This window comes from Dreissena polymorpha, chromosome 2 (genome assembly GCF_020536995.1).
Source record: "Dreissena polymorpha isolate Duluth1 chromosome 2, UMN_Dpol_1.0, whole genome shotgun sequence".
NCBI classification, from domain to species: Eukaryota; Metazoa; Mollusca; class Bivalvia; order Myida; family Dreissenidae; genus Dreissena; species Dreissena polymorpha.
Genome location: NC_068356.1, coordinates 141,058,792 through 141,076,826, shown reverse-complemented (window position 1 = coordinate 141,076,826; position 18,035 = coordinate 141,058,792). Strand labels below are relative to the sequence as shown.

Sequence of the window (18,035 nt, the reverse complement as noted above, 5' to 3'; positions counted from 1 at the left end):
GAGCGGTAGTTACATATTGATATTATCCCTGCAAACATGCAAAGCCTCAAAAACTAAGTCAGTCGTGAATACGACATGGAATACAGATTTTGAACTCCGACTCTGCCAATTTCTTATATTTAAAGAAATTGATGTGACATGAATGATGTGTTTGTCCCTCATACAAACATTACAAAAATAAAAATATATAAACTTAGAAAGATGAGGATTTTGGTCCTTGCGCATAGCACTCCTCATTGATATCTATATACCCATTCAGTTTCATGCCTTATCTTATATAGTGTCTGCATTATAGCCCATGGAATTTCTTGACACACGGACTGACACAGCAAAAACTATATCCCTCAACTTCTGTGGGGGGAATAATAAATATGTATGAACTAAACAAAACTAACAAAAATTCTTAATCACATATTTTCAGAGCCTTTTGTGCATGGGAACATCAGTTTTCAGTTGATGCAAAGGCAGAGTGTAAAGAGATGCGTCTCTTAGGGGAGTACAGTGCGAAACTTCGTGTTGATGGTGGAGTATTGCCAGACCCCATGATGCTGAAATCTGGATGGAAGGGTGGGAATACTGGCATGAACTTATGGCCTTCTATTTACATTACAGACATCTCAGCCTACATCGACGGTACATCCACTAGTGCTGTTGTTCATAAACCCATGAATGAATATAAACTTGGAAAAGCGTACAGATATTTTGATATTGAATGGGTCAGAGAAGTTTTAATTCACCAAATATCTGACGAATGTGATAAGTGTTTTTTGAAGGCAAAAGTTAAACCTTCACAAAGAGTGAACAATGCAAGTCACAATGTTTGGGTATGTGTTAAGAAAGATCAGAGTGAAAAACCTGGAGGTGAAATTATTTCAGCTTATTGTACCTGTACAGCTGGCATGTATGGCACATGTAATCATATTGCAGGACTCTTGTTCCGTTGTGAACATGCTGTGAAAACAGGGGCAACCAAAATCGCACGCACCAGCAAGTCAGCAACTTGGGTTGTACCAAAAGGGAAACAGTTGCTGAATTCTGCAAAAGCAAAAGATGTCGCATGGAAAAAAAGCCACTATCTAAAATCTCCCACAGACGGTCAAGCTGAGGTTATGGCTAGGAAAATGAAACAGGCATTCACACCACTTACGAAAAAACAAAGTGAAGATGTTAAAGATGGTGCCAAAATGCGCTTAGATCTTCACAACTTACTAGCCCCTGATATTCCAGACTCTTGCTTTAGTTTAACAATGGAGGGAAGACGACACAAGAATAAATCCATTGAACTTCCGAAAACAATCATTGAGCTAAGCAAAGAAACATTAAAATCAGATGAACTCATATCAAAATTGACCTTGACTGACACCAAAATTGAAAATTTAAAAATTGCAACGGTCAATCAATAAGAATCACTTATTTGGCATTCGCAACGTAGAGGAAGAATTACAGCAAGTATCTTCAAACGAGTTTGCACACGGGTTGATACCATTAGAAAAGACAAAACAACTGATGTGACGAAATTGAAAGAGGCCATTTTAGGTGAGAAACCCCTTATACAAACAAAGGCTATGAAACATGGAATTGCAATGGAACCAGCAGCAAAAAGAGAATATATAACAACTCAGAAAAAAACACACAGGAAGTTCAAGGCCATTAACACTGGGCTTGCTGTGAATAAGGACAAAAGTTTTCTGGCAGCTAGTTCCGACATGGAAACCTTCTGCATGTGCTGTGGATCTGGCCTTTGTGAAATTAAGTGTCCAGAGATTATCAAAGATCAAACGCCAACACCAACAAATGTTCCCTTTATATTTGAACAAGATGATACTCTAAGTGTAGACCCAAATCACAGCTACTATTATCAAATCCAGGGACAAATGGCCATATGCCAGAAAGCATTCTGTGACTTTTTCGTGTTCACTTTCCATGGGCATCTTCTTCTTCGTGTGTTTTTTGATGCTGAATTTTGGGAGAATGTGAAAGACAAACTGTGCTGGTTTTGGTTGGAACACATTCTGCCAAGCCTTTATGAAATGGATGATAATAATAATGTTTCAACTAAGCCAGTGAGGCGCATGCTAATGCCAGTGGCAAATGTAGACATTGAAAAAACAAGCCTGCATAGTGAGAAAGTGAAGAAAAAAGGGAAGTCAACTATGCCAAGGAAAATAGTGTTTCACTGTGGTGTTTGCAGGAAAGAGTGTCTGGACTTCCCAGGACGTTCACAAGATCAGTCCGTCTGTTGTGATGAGTGTGAAACCTGGGTGCACTATGACTGTGCTGGTGTCACAGAGGACACAGTGGAATCCATTGATGTATGGATTTGTGATAAATGCCTTAAATAGTAATGTTGTCTCGAATATAAATTTTACTAAACAGGTGAAGTTAACATTCGAACATTCTCCCCACCGTTGATGGATAAAGACAAAACAAGTCTTAAAAATGTGTGTCCATTTACATCTGACAAAGACAAAACAAGTCTCTAAAATGTGTGTACATTTACATCTGATAAAGACAAAGCAAGTCTTAAAAATGTGTGTTCATTTACACCTGATAAAGACAAAACAAGTCTTAAAAATGTGTGTTCATTTAAAGTGCTCTGCCTCCAAACACAAGTGACACTCGGATTTTTAAACTTTAAATGGGAGAAGCAGATATAAGCCGAACCTAGCTACAATGAGTCGGGTGGCGCCCGATGATACCCCTGCCACAGAGCAGCTTATATGAGTTATAACTCGGGGGACTAGGTGCCTGAGCTACTTTCAGCGAAACAGGGATATTGAAGCATAATTCCCTATATGCCAAAACAAAGTTAGTAATTTTAATAATAATAAAACTGGGCATAATGCAAGTGCGTAAAGTGTTGTCCCGCATTACCCTGTGAAGTCCGCACAGGCTAATCAGGGACGACACGTTCCGCTTTTATGACATTTTTTTGTTTAAATAAAGTCTCTTCTTAGCAAAAATCCAATTTATGTGGAAAGTGTCATTCCTGATTAGCCTGTGCAAACTGCACAGGCTAATCTTTGACGACACGCATTATGCCCAGTTTTCTCAAAATTTTATATATTTTATCACTGTGAATAATGTAATGTTTCTTATCTGTACATATATTTTAACTTTAATACAGAAGGTAATCCAACCAGTCCACTTAATAGGATCTAATTCTAGCTGGTATTTGCTCTTTTAAAATATTTTGTAAATATGCCCGTTAGTGCCTCGATCTACAATATTCAGTATTTCAGGAATGTGTATAATTTTATGGCAGTTGTTTATAAATCAAAGGTTGGCAATGGAAATATGTTTTTATGCACCCAAAGGGTGGCATATAGTTTTTGAACTGTCCGTCTGTCAGTATGTCCGTCCGAAAACTTTAACATTGGTCATAACTTTTACAATATTTAAGATGGCATCTTGATATTTGGCATGCATGTGTATCTCATGGAGCTGCACATTTTGAGTGGTGAAAGGTCAAGGTCATCCTTCAATGTCAAATATATGGCTTTAAATCGGCGTAAAAGGGGCATTTTGTTTCTGACAAACACATCTCTTGTATATGATTTATCATAGAAATCAACAATCAATCAATCAAGAATATTTCTTTGTCAATGTGTTTGTCATTTACATTTTTTTAAATGTCTGTTACAAATCTGTAAAGATTGGCCATGCATGTTTGTCATATTGTATTGTATCTGTACATATTGTAGTTGTAAAAGTCATGGATAAGATGATAAACTTGTAAAACTGCATAAAATTGTCAATAACTGCAATTGTCTTGGAATAATATGTTTGCTTAGAAAACAAACTAAACCCTTTCTGTTAATTTGTATGCATGTTTAAACTTTAGCTAAAATAAAATGGTAACAATGCAAGTAAACTAAGTCTCAGTAGTGAACTATATTGCGATGCCATTTTAAAAGCATGGCCTAGTAATAGTAGTATCACGAACCAACTTTATTGAATAAGCTGGCTCAACTTTGAGTTTATTCTAAATTAAAAAAAAATAAGTGATTGATTGCATGCTTTTTGTATGTCTTTGTCTGACTTGTAAATGTGTATCAGTCTATAAACAACCATTTATTGTAATGGCCTACATACAGATGATAAAGTGTTGTTTATGCATAGATGAATAATTAGTGGAATTCAGAAATAATTTGATCTGACTAAATGTTGAAAATTGGGAAAATTTATTCAACATTTGATAAATCATAGTTTTGTTCCATGGATATAGAGTTTTATGATTTGTGTTCATTATGGTATGGATTGTGTTGTTCTGGTTTAAAATATACTAATAAATTACATGAATAAATGAGAAGCTAGTGGTTCAATGTTGATGTATTATTATATTTCACAGAAAAACATTACTGCAAGAATGTTAAGTGAACAACTTATTATAAAACATGTTTAGTTCGACACTGAACACAAGCATATGCATCAATTAGAAACGACACATCATACATCATTATATGAAACTGCAGCATGATACAAAAGAGAATATAGACTGCTATAATCTAAAAAGGCGAGCCTAGCTCTGGGAAAACGGAGCTTAATGCATGTGCATACATTGTTATAAAGAGATCTGTTGCAGACTTAATTAGTTAATAAAAAGAATTAGTTGATAAGATCTGCAGTTTTAATCCATCTGCACTTATTTATGAAATACATTAATATGTATATATCTAATGGTGGAAAAAATTGCAGATAAAAATATTAATTATTGCCCTAGGGATCAAAGACAATTTTTATAAGTACCCATGGCAAAGGTTCTGATGAAAGTAAAAGATATTAACTGCACAATAACCTCATGGCCCATGACTCAGCCATTACTTATATATGGGTTGCCTCAGGGTGGACAAAGCAGCACATACAGTCACAATGTCATCAATATGTTCTATTATATTAATAGGAATTTCATTTGAAAGTATCCTGAATGTTTTTAGTCGGCGTATCACTTGTCAATGAGTGTCCTGTGGTTTGCAATAGTCTTTGTTTTTTCAACTTGCTCAGATGTCATTTGAGAATTTCCCCGTTTTCCTGGAGGAACGTACAAATTCAAACTCTTTTCGGCACATTCCTCTGCAATGTTAAATCCTTTGTCTGTCATGACTTTTGAATGAAGAGGCACCAAGTCCAAATATCCACAATCTAATGTTAAAGCTTTGTCGCTTATACGTCCTAAGTATGTATTGGACACAAACACTATTGTGCTATTTGGGGAGCATGAAACTAACATGTTTAAGGTGTTGTGATTCTTATAGTCAGACCAAGTTGAGCTTTGTAGTTGAAGGTCTTTTGGGGTCTCAATAAACAGCTCTGTACAATCGATGATCGAATGTAGATTTTTAATTGACCGAAACTTTTGGGGATTAGAACCTAAAATCTGTTCCTGATGAGGAACAAAACCCAAGTTTTTTAAAACAATGCTTGCAGCTCGTAACCATGTGAACAAAATTCTAGAGCACAAAGTCTCTGAGATATTAAGGCGCTTTGCCAAATCTTTATTTAAAAGTCCTAGCCGTAGTTTCATAAGCATCATTAAAAATTCACTTTGTGATGACAATTTTCTTTTTAAATGCCCACTCTGCCTTGATCGTCTTGAAGTGTTAAATGTCCGTTTTGCATCAGTCCATCTCCTTGTTACATACTGAGAAATTACTTTATGTAATTTATTAAAAACCGAAACACAGTTGAGGCCAGTGTAGAAATTCACATTTTTTTTCTTGATCATTCTTGATAATATTGTCACAGTAAACCTGTTTTTTTAACTTAAATAGGGATGCCTTTAAAGTGAAAACTTCTTTCTTCAGCTTTTTAATTTCTTTTGTCTGGTTTCTACAATGCTGTAGCAAGGCTAGAAACATGACAAATAAAACAAATATCCAGTGAACAGGTTTTGGAGTTGGAGCGGGGATATCTTCAACAATGGGATCATCTGTTAGTTCTACCAAAGTCTCTTTCAAAACGACTGATTTGACTTTCATCTGTCGATTCGGTTTGGTTGCTTCAAATCTAGACATCCTCTGAACTCTACATTCAGCATCCGCATAACTGAAATACAATACACATTACTATGACTTGGGTAATCAATATCTCTTTTTGTTTGAGGTTGATAATTCCTTCAAGAAACCATCAAGCACAAAATACTCTGACCACACTAAACTAACCTTTTTTTATAAACCTCTCTTGGAACTTTACTTTTGTAATCAATGTTTCAGTTGAGTACCTTTATACATAGAAATGTTAATGATTTTTAACTGAACTGGTTACACATTAGTTTAAACGTATTTTATTTCAAACAAGAATGCATTTACACATGAAACATACAACAATTGCATACAAACAAGTTTGATTTGGATTAGAACGGAAGACTTCGTCTTATATAGTTCTTCTCCAAAAGGGTTATATTTAGTTGTATGTTTTCAAGCGAACATTATTGGTTTGCTTATACATATAACAACAATGAAATTATTTTGATAAGGAGATATAGCAGGTAATAGAGAAAAGAAGAAAAGATGGAGAAGAAATGTGCAAGATAGATACATGTATACATTTAAAGCGATAGTTCAAAAAAGCAAAGTATAAACACTCTACATACATGTCAGAAGAGACTTAGTAAGAGAAAAGAAGTTCTAGAGAAGTTCTGTCGCAAAGACTGTTTCAAATCGTTTGCTATCGATAATATATTTGTGTACTGCCTCAGCGATAGTGGTATTAGTTTGATAATTCAGAATGCTATCTCCATATAAAATCGTTTGGACAGAGGGGACGGAATAAATAGATATAGTGTTCAGAAGTTCTGCACGGATATTAATATAAAGCTGGCATTCAAGAAAATAATGAAATGGTGATTCTCTTTGACCGCATTGACATAGAGGCGATGCAACTACGTTTCGCCTGAATAGATGTTCATTTAGCGCACTACAATTAGTTCTAATGCGTGTGTGTAAAATTTGAGAGCGTCTCTTTCCATAGGAAAACAATGGATTTTGAATTGGTCGATCACTATTAATGTGTTTTTTAAATGAATGAATCGATTCAGCATTTCTAAACTCTTCTGGAAGACAATTCCAATCGGATACTGTAGATGGTAGAAATGAATGTGAATAAGATCCGGTTCGAGCATAAATGGACTGGAAATGAGACGCATTTCTAAGAGGGTATTGGCTAGATGCTCCGACTGTGTCAGGAAGAAGTGACTGTAAATAGTAAGGTGCTTCTCTAAACTGCATTTTGTACATTAATACTAACTTATGTTTTCGTCGTCTTTGACTGAGAGTTTCCCAACCTATCTCATTATAAAGTTCTTCCAGTGACACTAATCGAGTACAACCAGTTGATATACGAGCTGCCTCTGTTTGAATTTTTTCTAATTCATCCTTTTCATATTGGGTACAATTGTCAAAAATAACATTTGAGTACTCAAGTATTGGTCGTACGAATGCAAAATATATAGTTTCAAGAGATGTCCTATCAAGCATTGATTTGAGACGACGCATTATATTAATACGCTTCCATGCTTTTTCTTTAATGAGCGTTATATGTTCATGCCAAGTACAGTCATTTGTCAAATATACTCCTAAATGTTTGTGGATATTTACTATAGGTATGTCAACGTCCCCCATTGAAAGTGGAGGATGATGCGGTTTATTAATTTTACGAGATATCAGCATTGATTCTGATTTGGAGGGATTAAAATGTACTAGCCATTGATCAGCCCATCGTGAAATTTTATCTATGTCTGATTGCAAAACAACTGCAGTTTGATCCGGCGAGTTTACAATCATAAAGAGACTTGTATCATCGGCAAATAGGTTTATTTGGGCTTGTATATCAGCTACTATGTCATTGATGTAAACAAGAAATAGAAGGGGACCTAATATAGACCCCTGTGGAACACCAGCGATAATTTCTGCAGGAGTTGATTCTGCTCCTGGTAGAATGACTTTCTGTTTACGATTAGAAAGATAATTGGATATAAATGCAAATAAATCTCCCCGAATGCCTGCTGCTTGAAGTTTAAACAAAAGACCCTCATGCCAAACTTTGTCAAATGCTTTACTTATATCAAAAATAAAACTCTGACTTTAAGACCATTGTCTAGAGCTTTGCAAAATGTATCATAAATATAGGTTAACTGATTAACTGTCGAATCGCCAGGCATGAAGCCAGATTGCGTCCGTGTAAAGAAGGAATTAGAACGCAGGAAATTAAAAACACGTTTGTGGATTATTCGTTCAAAGACCTTTTCGATAGTATTAAGCAAGGATATAGGACGATAATTCGAAACAAGAGCTGGATCACCCTTTTTGAAGACCGGACACACGTTTGCAATTTTCCAGCATGAAGGCATTTTACGAGAAGAAAGACATGATCTGAATAGTTCACATAGGGGAGAGCTAAGTTGATACATTGCTTCCCTGAGGATACGATTATCGATTCCATCAGGTCCGGAAGCTTTTCCTACCTTTAAACATTTAATTGCGTCGATGACTTCTTCCTGAGTAATATCAATTGAATTTAAGCTGTTATTGTTATCGGTGTAATGCGTAGGAAGATCATGATTTTGTACATCGATTGATGATTGATTTGCAAAATATGAATTAATGAGTTCAGCTTTGCATGTGTCATTTGCCTCAAACGTGTTCGAATGTTCATCGTATAGGGGTGGAATTGATTGATGTGTGTTTGTAGAAATGAATGTGCGCAATGTTTTCCAACAGTCCTTAGCACATAGCTCAGAAGACTTCAATTTATTGGCCATATTCTTAAAGTAATCAAATTTAGAATTTCGCAAAGGTTCGACAACTTCATTTCTAGCATGTCTAAAATTTGACCAGTGAAGATCGGTATTAATCTTTTTGGCTTTTCTATAAAATCGTTTGCGGTGTCGAATTTTTTTCTTAATTTGATTATTCATCCATGGTAAATCACGTGGACGTATACATATGTTTTTGTTTGGGATGCACGACTTCGCTTTTTGTAAAATAGCATTAGTAATATTTTCAGCATATAAATCAATATCATCACATTTTAAAAGATGTCATTGTGTATCAGTAAAAAGACTACGTAACCTATCGTAATCCCCAATATCATAACGCCAAATATGCCGATAAAAAGTTTTTGCTAAGGGTTTTTGGAATTTAAAAATTCCAAAGATAAGCCAATGATACCTTATATTTTGGTCCAGAAAAGGTTCTCCAATTCCAGAAAATATGATATTGTTCTGGTTACTTGCAAAAATTAAGTCAATTATTGAAGAGGTTTGCTCTGTGTGGTGAGTGGGCTAATGTATAAGTTGTGTAAGGTTAAATTGTTGACAAAGGTTTTCTACTTTTGATAATGATGCTGGTGTGAGGAGATTCAAGTTAAAGTCACCTTTAATAATAACATCGTTTATACATGCATCACAAGCTAACCCAAAAGAGTCTTCAATTGCTCTCATATACGCTGAATCTGCACTTGGCGGCCTATAAAATACTCCAAAAAGGATTGATTTATTTTTGTTAAGAATAACTTCAATCCATATACATTCAATATGATTCAATTCAAGATCACTTCTTCTTTTAAAAGCAATATTTTCATTTACATATATTATAACACCTCCATGTGAATCAAGGGGGCGGTCTTTGCGGATTGGCAGATGGAATCCATTGAACATGATGTCACTAGATAATACTGAGTCATTTAACCAGGTTTCAGAAAATGCAATTATGTCAAACTCATGAAGACCAGTGTTAAGTATGTCTAATTTATGCACCAAGCTTTGGACATTGTAATGTACAAAAGATAAGTGATTCGTCGCTGAAAGATTACAAGTAGGTGAAGAACTATCTTTATCTGTGTGTATTCGGAAAATGAGGGTCCTGGGTTTGGGTGGATATCACCTGACTGTAACAAGATACAAGCTAACCAAAGAAGTGTTCCAACAAACTTGAAGCAATAAAGGAGCTTTATAAGAAGTTGAATATCATTGTATATGTGCGTTCCTAACAGGAAATGCCTTCGCGGATGTTCCACAGTAGTTGATGTTTTAATCGAATTATATACGCTAGTACGCAGAGAAATCAAACTTAATACATTTAGCCATATTTGGAAGACATACAATAGGTGTAGCAATAGCGAAAATCTTACAGGTGTCCTGTATGTACTCATGACAGCGTTTCCAAACATGTGTTTACTCTTAAACATTATTAATTGTTCCAATAAGGACGAGATGAGACTGAAACGCTGACATAATTCGTTTCATAGTACAACCCGTAAAGCCATATAATGTTACGCATATTTCTGCTGTTTGGTAACAACGTTTGCAACAGAACTGGAAATGAGGAAGTGATAGATCACAGAGGAGAAAGGAAAGGAGAGCAGGGAAGAGGCATAGGGTGAAGCAAAATGTTATGTTTGAAGAAAACATATTGTCAAATAAAAAATTAGAAGTAGTGCTGGGAGTATTATTAGTCTAAACACTTTCATTTAATTAGATTAAGTAAATTGAACATGGACAGTAATCTGTTTGGACAGTAATCTAACTTTTAAGATTAAACTTATACTGGTACAATAAAGTTAGCACAAAGTGGTAGAGCGAGTCTGATAATAATGTTTACTTCAAATTTGGATGAAATCTACTTTTTGAAGTAAACAAGAATAATAAAAATTTAGTCTTGATTAGGTAAAAACAATGCACATGAGTAAATATAAAGGGAATGTTGCAATATAGTCTTACATTGCCTTAGTGTATATCTTACAAATATCAAATCGCATACATTTGATAGATAACCATCATAACACAATATTATTAATTGGCAAGCCACATTTACACTTGTTCACATACATATATATGTATATATACATTCTTACACATTTAGATAAAGTAAATTGAACATACGTTTTGAAGTAAACAAGAATAATAAAAATTCAGTCCTGATTAGGTAAAAACAATGCACATGCGTAAATATAGAGGGAATGTTGCAATATAGTCTTACATTTCCTTAGTGTATATCTTACAAATATCAAATCGCATACATTTGATAGATAACCATCATAACACAATATTATTAATTGGCAAGCCACATTTACACTTGTTCACATACATATATATGTATATATACATTCTTACACATTTAGATAAAGTAAATTGAACATACTTTTTGAAGTAAACAAGAATAATAAAAATTCAGTCTTGATTAGGTAAAAACAATGCACATGAGTAAATATAAAGGAAATGTTGCAATATAGGCTTATATTTCCTTAGTGTATATCTTACAAATATCAAAACGCATACATTTGATAGATAACCATCATAACACAATATTATTTATTGGCAAGCCACATTTACACTTGTTCACATACATATATATGTATATATACATTCTTGCACATTTAGATAAAGTAAATTGAACATAGAAAGTAATCTGTTGGACAGTCATCTTACTTTTAAGATTAAACTTATACTGGTACAATAACGTTTAAAGATTTTTTAAGGACAGCACAAAGTGGTTGAGCAAGTATGATAATAAAGGGTTACTTCAAATTTGGATGTAATCTACTTTTTGAAGTAGAAAAGAAACATATTAATTCAGTATTGATTAAGTAAACGGCAAATAGTGGTTGAGCGAATATGATAATAAAGGGTAACTTCAAATTTGGATGTAATCTACTGTTTGAAGTTAAAAAAATAATAATAGAAATTCAGTCTTGATGAAGTAAACAATTCACATAAATAAATATAATGGGAATGTTGCAGTGTAGGTTTTACTTTTCCTAAGTGTATATTTTACAAATATCAAATCGCATACATTTTATAGATATCCATCATAACACAGTACTATTTAATTACAAGCGACATTAACACTAGTTCACAAACATATAAATATACAATCATTTACATCCATATACATATATATGTTACAATATAGTTTCTTCATGTCCTTAGTGTATTTTTTTCAAATATTAAATCGCATACATTTTGTAGATAACCATCATAACACACTACTATTAAATGTCCAGGGACTTTTACACAAGTTTCTCATACATATCAACATGTTTTTCATATTTTTCATGTGTGTGTATACATACATATATGCATATACATACATACACACATACATACACACACATACATATTTACACACACATACATAGCCATACATACATACATACACACATACATACATACACATACATATATACACACACATACATAGCCATACACACACATATACATATACATACACATATCTATATTTACACACACACACACACACACACACACACACACACACACACACACACACACACACACACACACACACACACACACACACACACACACACACACACACACACACACACACACACACACGCACACACACACACGCACACACGCACACACACACACACATATACATATTTATACATATTATACACACACACAAACATAGACATACACACAAATATACATATCTATATTTACACACACACATATACATATTTATACATATGCGTTCACACACTCACACACACACACACAAACAGACATACATATACACATATATACATAAACACACATACACACATCTACATATATATACATATGCTAATCATTATATACAATTAATAGCTAATGACTACCACGCTTAATATATTTTCAGGAAGCTGGTTACACATTGAGGATAGACTACAGAAAGAATTGACAGCCCACCAAGATTAAGCTTGGTTTTGCAAATGATATGAAATGATGTCATCCATATGTAAATATAGCTGATTGCACCGATAACTTGTAAGGGTAAATACTAGTTTAAAAACAAGAGATGTGTTCGTCAGAAACACAATGCCCCCTATTGTGCCGCTTTGAATTTTTTTTTTTTACCTTTGACCTTGAAAGATGACCTTTACCTTCCACCACTCAAAATATGCAGCTTCATGAGAACGCCGCTTTGAAATTTTATTTTTTATTTTTTTGACCTTTGACCTTGAAGGATGACCTTGACCTTGAACTTTCACCACTCAAAATGTGCAGCTTCATGAGATGCACGTGCATGCCAAATATAAAGTTGCTATCTTGAATATTGAAAAAGTTATGGCCAATGTTAAATTTTATTTCGGACGGACGGACAGACTGGCTGACGGACAGTTCAACTTCTATATGCCACCCTACCGGGGGCATACAAATAAGTATATACCGTACCCCATATCAAGACACGGTAGGGGATTAACTGCTGTTGGTTTTCCATCACGAAAATGTCTCGAGCACACTCTACTGTCCTTTGATGGAGACCAAGTATTGTTGCCTACACGCCGCCCAACAATATGCAGCCATTTGTCACGCGCCTCAGGATTGGTCTTGCGGGTAGGGAAAGGGTACAGCCATGAAAAATATAGATAATAAATTCATACGACACTTAAAAAAGGAAAATCAGGTCTAGATAATATTTGCTAAATACTAACTTACTTACTAACTTATTTCAACCCATTACATTGGTATACAAAAGATCTCATAGACAATATTATAATGAGAACCAACAACCTAGGGTTTGGGTCAGGAATTACAAAGTTAGCTGTTGAAAAAACAATCTATTTAGAGCACTGTCTATCTTTCTTGTGGCCACCATGCATGTACTCTTTATTATCCATGGAATAGCTATTTCTAATACACTAAATATATTTCAACTACACCATGATTCTCAAGTTATCATCTCAAATCTTCCTTCACAGTAAATCTTTCGAAAAAATAATTTTTTTAATCATTGTAACTGAATATCCTCTCAGGTGGACGATAATAGGGTATACTTATTTGACAGTTCACTTGTGAAAGGTTCTATTCTAAGAATGTTAATTTGTCATAAAAATGTTTATGAATCAATATTCTTTTCATGCAACCTACAGCTTCCATAAGTCATGAAGATTTAGCCCAATTCAAACTGTAAGATTTGAGAATAAAGAGGCTCTCGTAAATACGGGTGTAAATACTCGTTTAGCAAATTTCATCGCAGTTACTACCCGCTAAATGGACGCATTAAACCATCATTTTTTCGATATTTATAAAAAAAAACATACCTGAAAGGTGGTTCACATGCACACGTCTTCTCTTTGTGCAAACATCCGCATCTGTCACAAAACTGATCTTTCCACTTCTTAAGCCAATAACCGCCGTTTGAGCAACCTTTCTCAAAGCAAGTCAGTGCCATTTTCAATATTTTTACTCGAAATTTCAAGTCGGGTAACTCTAGCTGACTTTTCGTCTGCGCATGTGCAGACGCTTAGTGTTTATCGGTGTATTTAAATGTTGATAAAAATGTTGTGTGTTCGTGTGGGATGCTGTTATTTGGAATAACCGAAGAGAAATGATTAAATATTTCTATAAAATGTTGTTCATATTTATCTTTGGTCTTAATCCTGTGTAATTAGAGTTTGACAGAGAGAGTGGTGAATTTTGTTTGAATTTTGACCTCAGTCTAATGGATTTCTTTAAAAGTAAGCAGCTAGGAAGGTAAGGATTACGTTTACAAAGTCATTCTTACTTAGGCTCTCAAAGAACACACGCACATCTGCTCAATTAAATACGTAAAATATAAAGAATAGTGAAATACTTACACTCCGCTTTTACCCGACATGTATACAGTACCGCAGCCGATGAGTTAGTCGATTGCACGGTGTGTTCACAGATTTTCACATACATTGCAGTTTATATAGCGCTTTATATTAAAATGAACATAAGCGTTCACGTCATCAGCATCTATTGTTAGATGCTACCTAGTGCATCTATCAAAAATGTGTTGATTCTTTTTTGTAGATCACGTGACTTTGTGGGGTTCTCAATTGGAATGTATTTCTGTCGAAAACCACATATATTGCAAAAAACTATATTTCCTATTTTTTTTAAGTTTTGAATAAGATCAAATATTATTATTATTTCAGTTTCAGCAAAGATACTTGTTAAACTGATTGCGATTTTTGTAATATTAAATTTGAACTCCAAATACATTGTGTTTAAGGGACGTAATAACTTCTTGGTCTATTTATAGAAAGATAAATGTTAGTGAAACGATTGTTTTAACTAAAACTCGAAATATAAAGAATAGCATTATATATATATATATATATATATATATATATATATATATATATATATATATATATATATATATATATATATATATATATATATATATATATGTGTGTGTGTGTGTGTGTGTGTGTGTGTGTGTGTGTGTGTGTGTGTGTGTGTGTGTGTGTGTGTGGAGAAAGATGTGCGTGATACACAGACAAACAGACATACATATTCCTATTGGAGACTTCGGCGTGTGCGCATAACTACGATGCAGAATGAAGCAGACATAGAGGGTGCGCTCGTAACCGTGTTCTGGATGTGATTCACAGCTGTTCCTTGTTACGAACGCTTAAGTACAATGTTCCGGACATGTAAAATCTGTGCCCGCGAAATAGGAGACACAGTCGGAACAAAGATGGCGTCACCGTCTGCTTCGAAGATATTATACAAGTGCAATTGCGGTGGTTTTTTTTACACATTAGAGTCTGCAAGAGACCACCAGTGTCAGAAAGGTATGTTCATATTTGAATAAACGATATATTATATTGCTGTATATTTTGAGACCTTAAACGTTGTGTTATTTATATTATTATGATTATAAACTGTCGACAATTTCTGTGTCCCCAAACAGTTTCGATCCGTTCCATACAATTAGCAGGGTGGATTTGTTTTCATTTCCATTTCATTAGTTTTAGATCTACAGATATGTACCAAATGATTTTTTTGGTAAAAAGAAAGGAAATCCAAGTCACAAATATTTAGTGAATCGACGACGTAGACATATTTATAAGTATTAATTCTGATTATCAAACAATAGAAAAAAATTATAGCAACACTGGACACAAAGTGCCAGAAGAGCTTTTGTTATGGCGTGATCTCGATTTAAGTCTTCTAGTCAGTAAAAAGTGAAAACATGGTTAAACTTTAACTACACGAGCCAGTAGAGCAATAAGGCTCTCATGGGCCTATTGTTCTAGTATTGCCAGTGCCCCAGATAATTATTTAGGAAATAGGGGTTTCACCCATTGATTTTGAACAATAGGGCGATTTCATTCTTGAAATAGGATACAATGAATTATAAAAATGCATACCGTAATATCATTACTACTTTACCTCTGTTGAAACTGCACACGTGTAATTATTGGTTACAACTGTAAACTTTCTCAATGAACTTAAATAAATTGATGTTTCATAACAATTTTAATCATTGAAACATTCCATAATATAAACTTTAAACTTAAAAAAAAACTGATGTTAACTGACATCTTTTTAACTATCAAACATTTCAACAAAATCGATAACACGAATGTTTGGGCACTTATTGGCTATTGTTTTCTTTTGGTTCGAACAAGTTTGCGATTGACTGGTATTTTGGTGCAACAATCACGAATGTCTTCGACCTCTTTAAAACATTTTTATTTCGCATTGTAATATAAATTGGAAGTACAGATGCTTTACAACTACATGTACAATGAGCGATGGATTAAGTAAGATTTAAAACGGATGTTTGTCGTTGTAAAAATTTGGTCAGACGCTTTATTTAACAATTAAATTAAGTTAAGCAGGGTGTTTGAATATCTTTGACTGTTTTCCTGCTACGTCATCCTGGTGCTTGCTGAATGAAAGCGTCGCCGTGTTACGATAATAAATTACAAAGAGAAAATACCGTAAATGAGCAAAGCATTTTTGATCGAAGCTATTGTATCGTACGCATCAAATTTGACGAGTTTGCGTAAAGTTCAATTTGGTTGAGATTTCAATACGCATGAAATTGTATTTCTTTAAACATTTTAATAGGGTGAAAGACTCAGATACGCAGCTTATCTGGGGCACTGTATTGTCTTTATTTTTCGCACAACTATAATTGTCATTGCTATTTTCTCTCTCTCTTCAGGGAAGTATGTCCAAAAGATTGAACATACAAGCAGTTCAAAGACCATGTACCAATGTGAAGACTGTGAATGTTTCTTCACAGATATGGATGTTTTCAAAACCTATGCGTGTGTCACAAACCAGAAAAGTCCAGCACAAAGTGTGTTTTCTGAAGAAGGTAATGACACTAACAATAACCAGGTGTGGAACAAGGCCCAAACGCAACTACTGATTAGGTCTTATCAGTTGCTTGAGGCAAAAGTTTCACAGGGCAAACTTAGGAAAAAAAGTATGTGGGAAAAGATATCGGAAGAAATGAGAGAAAAGGGTTACAATTTTTCAGCTGAACAAGTCAGTGGAAGGTGGAAGACCCTAATAAGGGCCTACAAAAACATTAAAGCACATAATGCTAAATCAGGTAGTAGTCTTAAAACCTACCAGTTTGAAAATGAATTGGACGAGATATTTGCAAAAGATCCCGTCATGACGCCTGTAAAAACAATGTCATCTGCCAGTCAAGTCGAAGAAAGTAGTGACGATGACCAGATGGAACTTACAAAAAAAAGGTCAAGTAGTGAAGAAGACAGTGACAAAAATAAACCTCCAGTGAAAAAGTCAAAGTCTAAATCAGGTAGTCAGCAAATGGTGCAGACGTTACAGAGCTTTATTGTCGACCAAGCTCAGAGAGAAAGAGAGGAAGCAGAGAGGACAGAAAGGAGGCATGAAGAGCGGATGCAGCTCATGAGGGGTTTAGTAGATGCGATAAAGCAATCAGCGCCCCAAGCTCCAACGAAGAACAGGAATAATTAAACACTTAGTGTAATTGAAAATGATTTTTAAACAATTTCAAGAATAGGCATAAATGAATTAGGTTTTACTTTCAGATAGTGTAAAAAGGGCTTTAAAACTAAACTGATCAAGAATATGACAAAATTTATATTTCATTTGAGTGTTGTGAATCAATTAGAATTACTTGCATGTTTTTTCATAATGAATAAATACCCTCACAAAGCATTAATTTGCTTTTAATGCGATAAGCATTAATTTTCAATTTTGACAAGAACTGGACATGTAAATTTCTGTATATACAGTTACAGTTATAGATTATGTATCATAAAAT

General features: G+C 34.3%; 1 protein-coding gene across 1 annotated transcript; it reads left to right on the top strand.

Annotated features, from left to right (window-relative positions):
• Positions 1-1,565: 1,565 nt before the first annotated feature.
• LOC127869228 (uncharacterized) lies at positions 1,566-2,680 on the top strand. Its single transcript, XM_052411609.1, has one exon. The coding sequence runs from the start codon at positions 1,566-1,568 to the stop codon at positions 2,340-2,342; it is 777 nt and encodes a 258-aa protein (XP_052267569.1). The 3' UTR covers positions 2,343-2,680.
• The last annotated feature ends 15,355 nt before the right edge of the window (positions 2,681-18,035 follow it).

Coding starts and splice junctions, on each gene's coding strand:
- LOC127869228 (XM_052411609.1), top strand. CDS start 1,566: ATGAAACATGGAATTGCAATGGAACCAGCAGCAAAAAGAGAATATATA.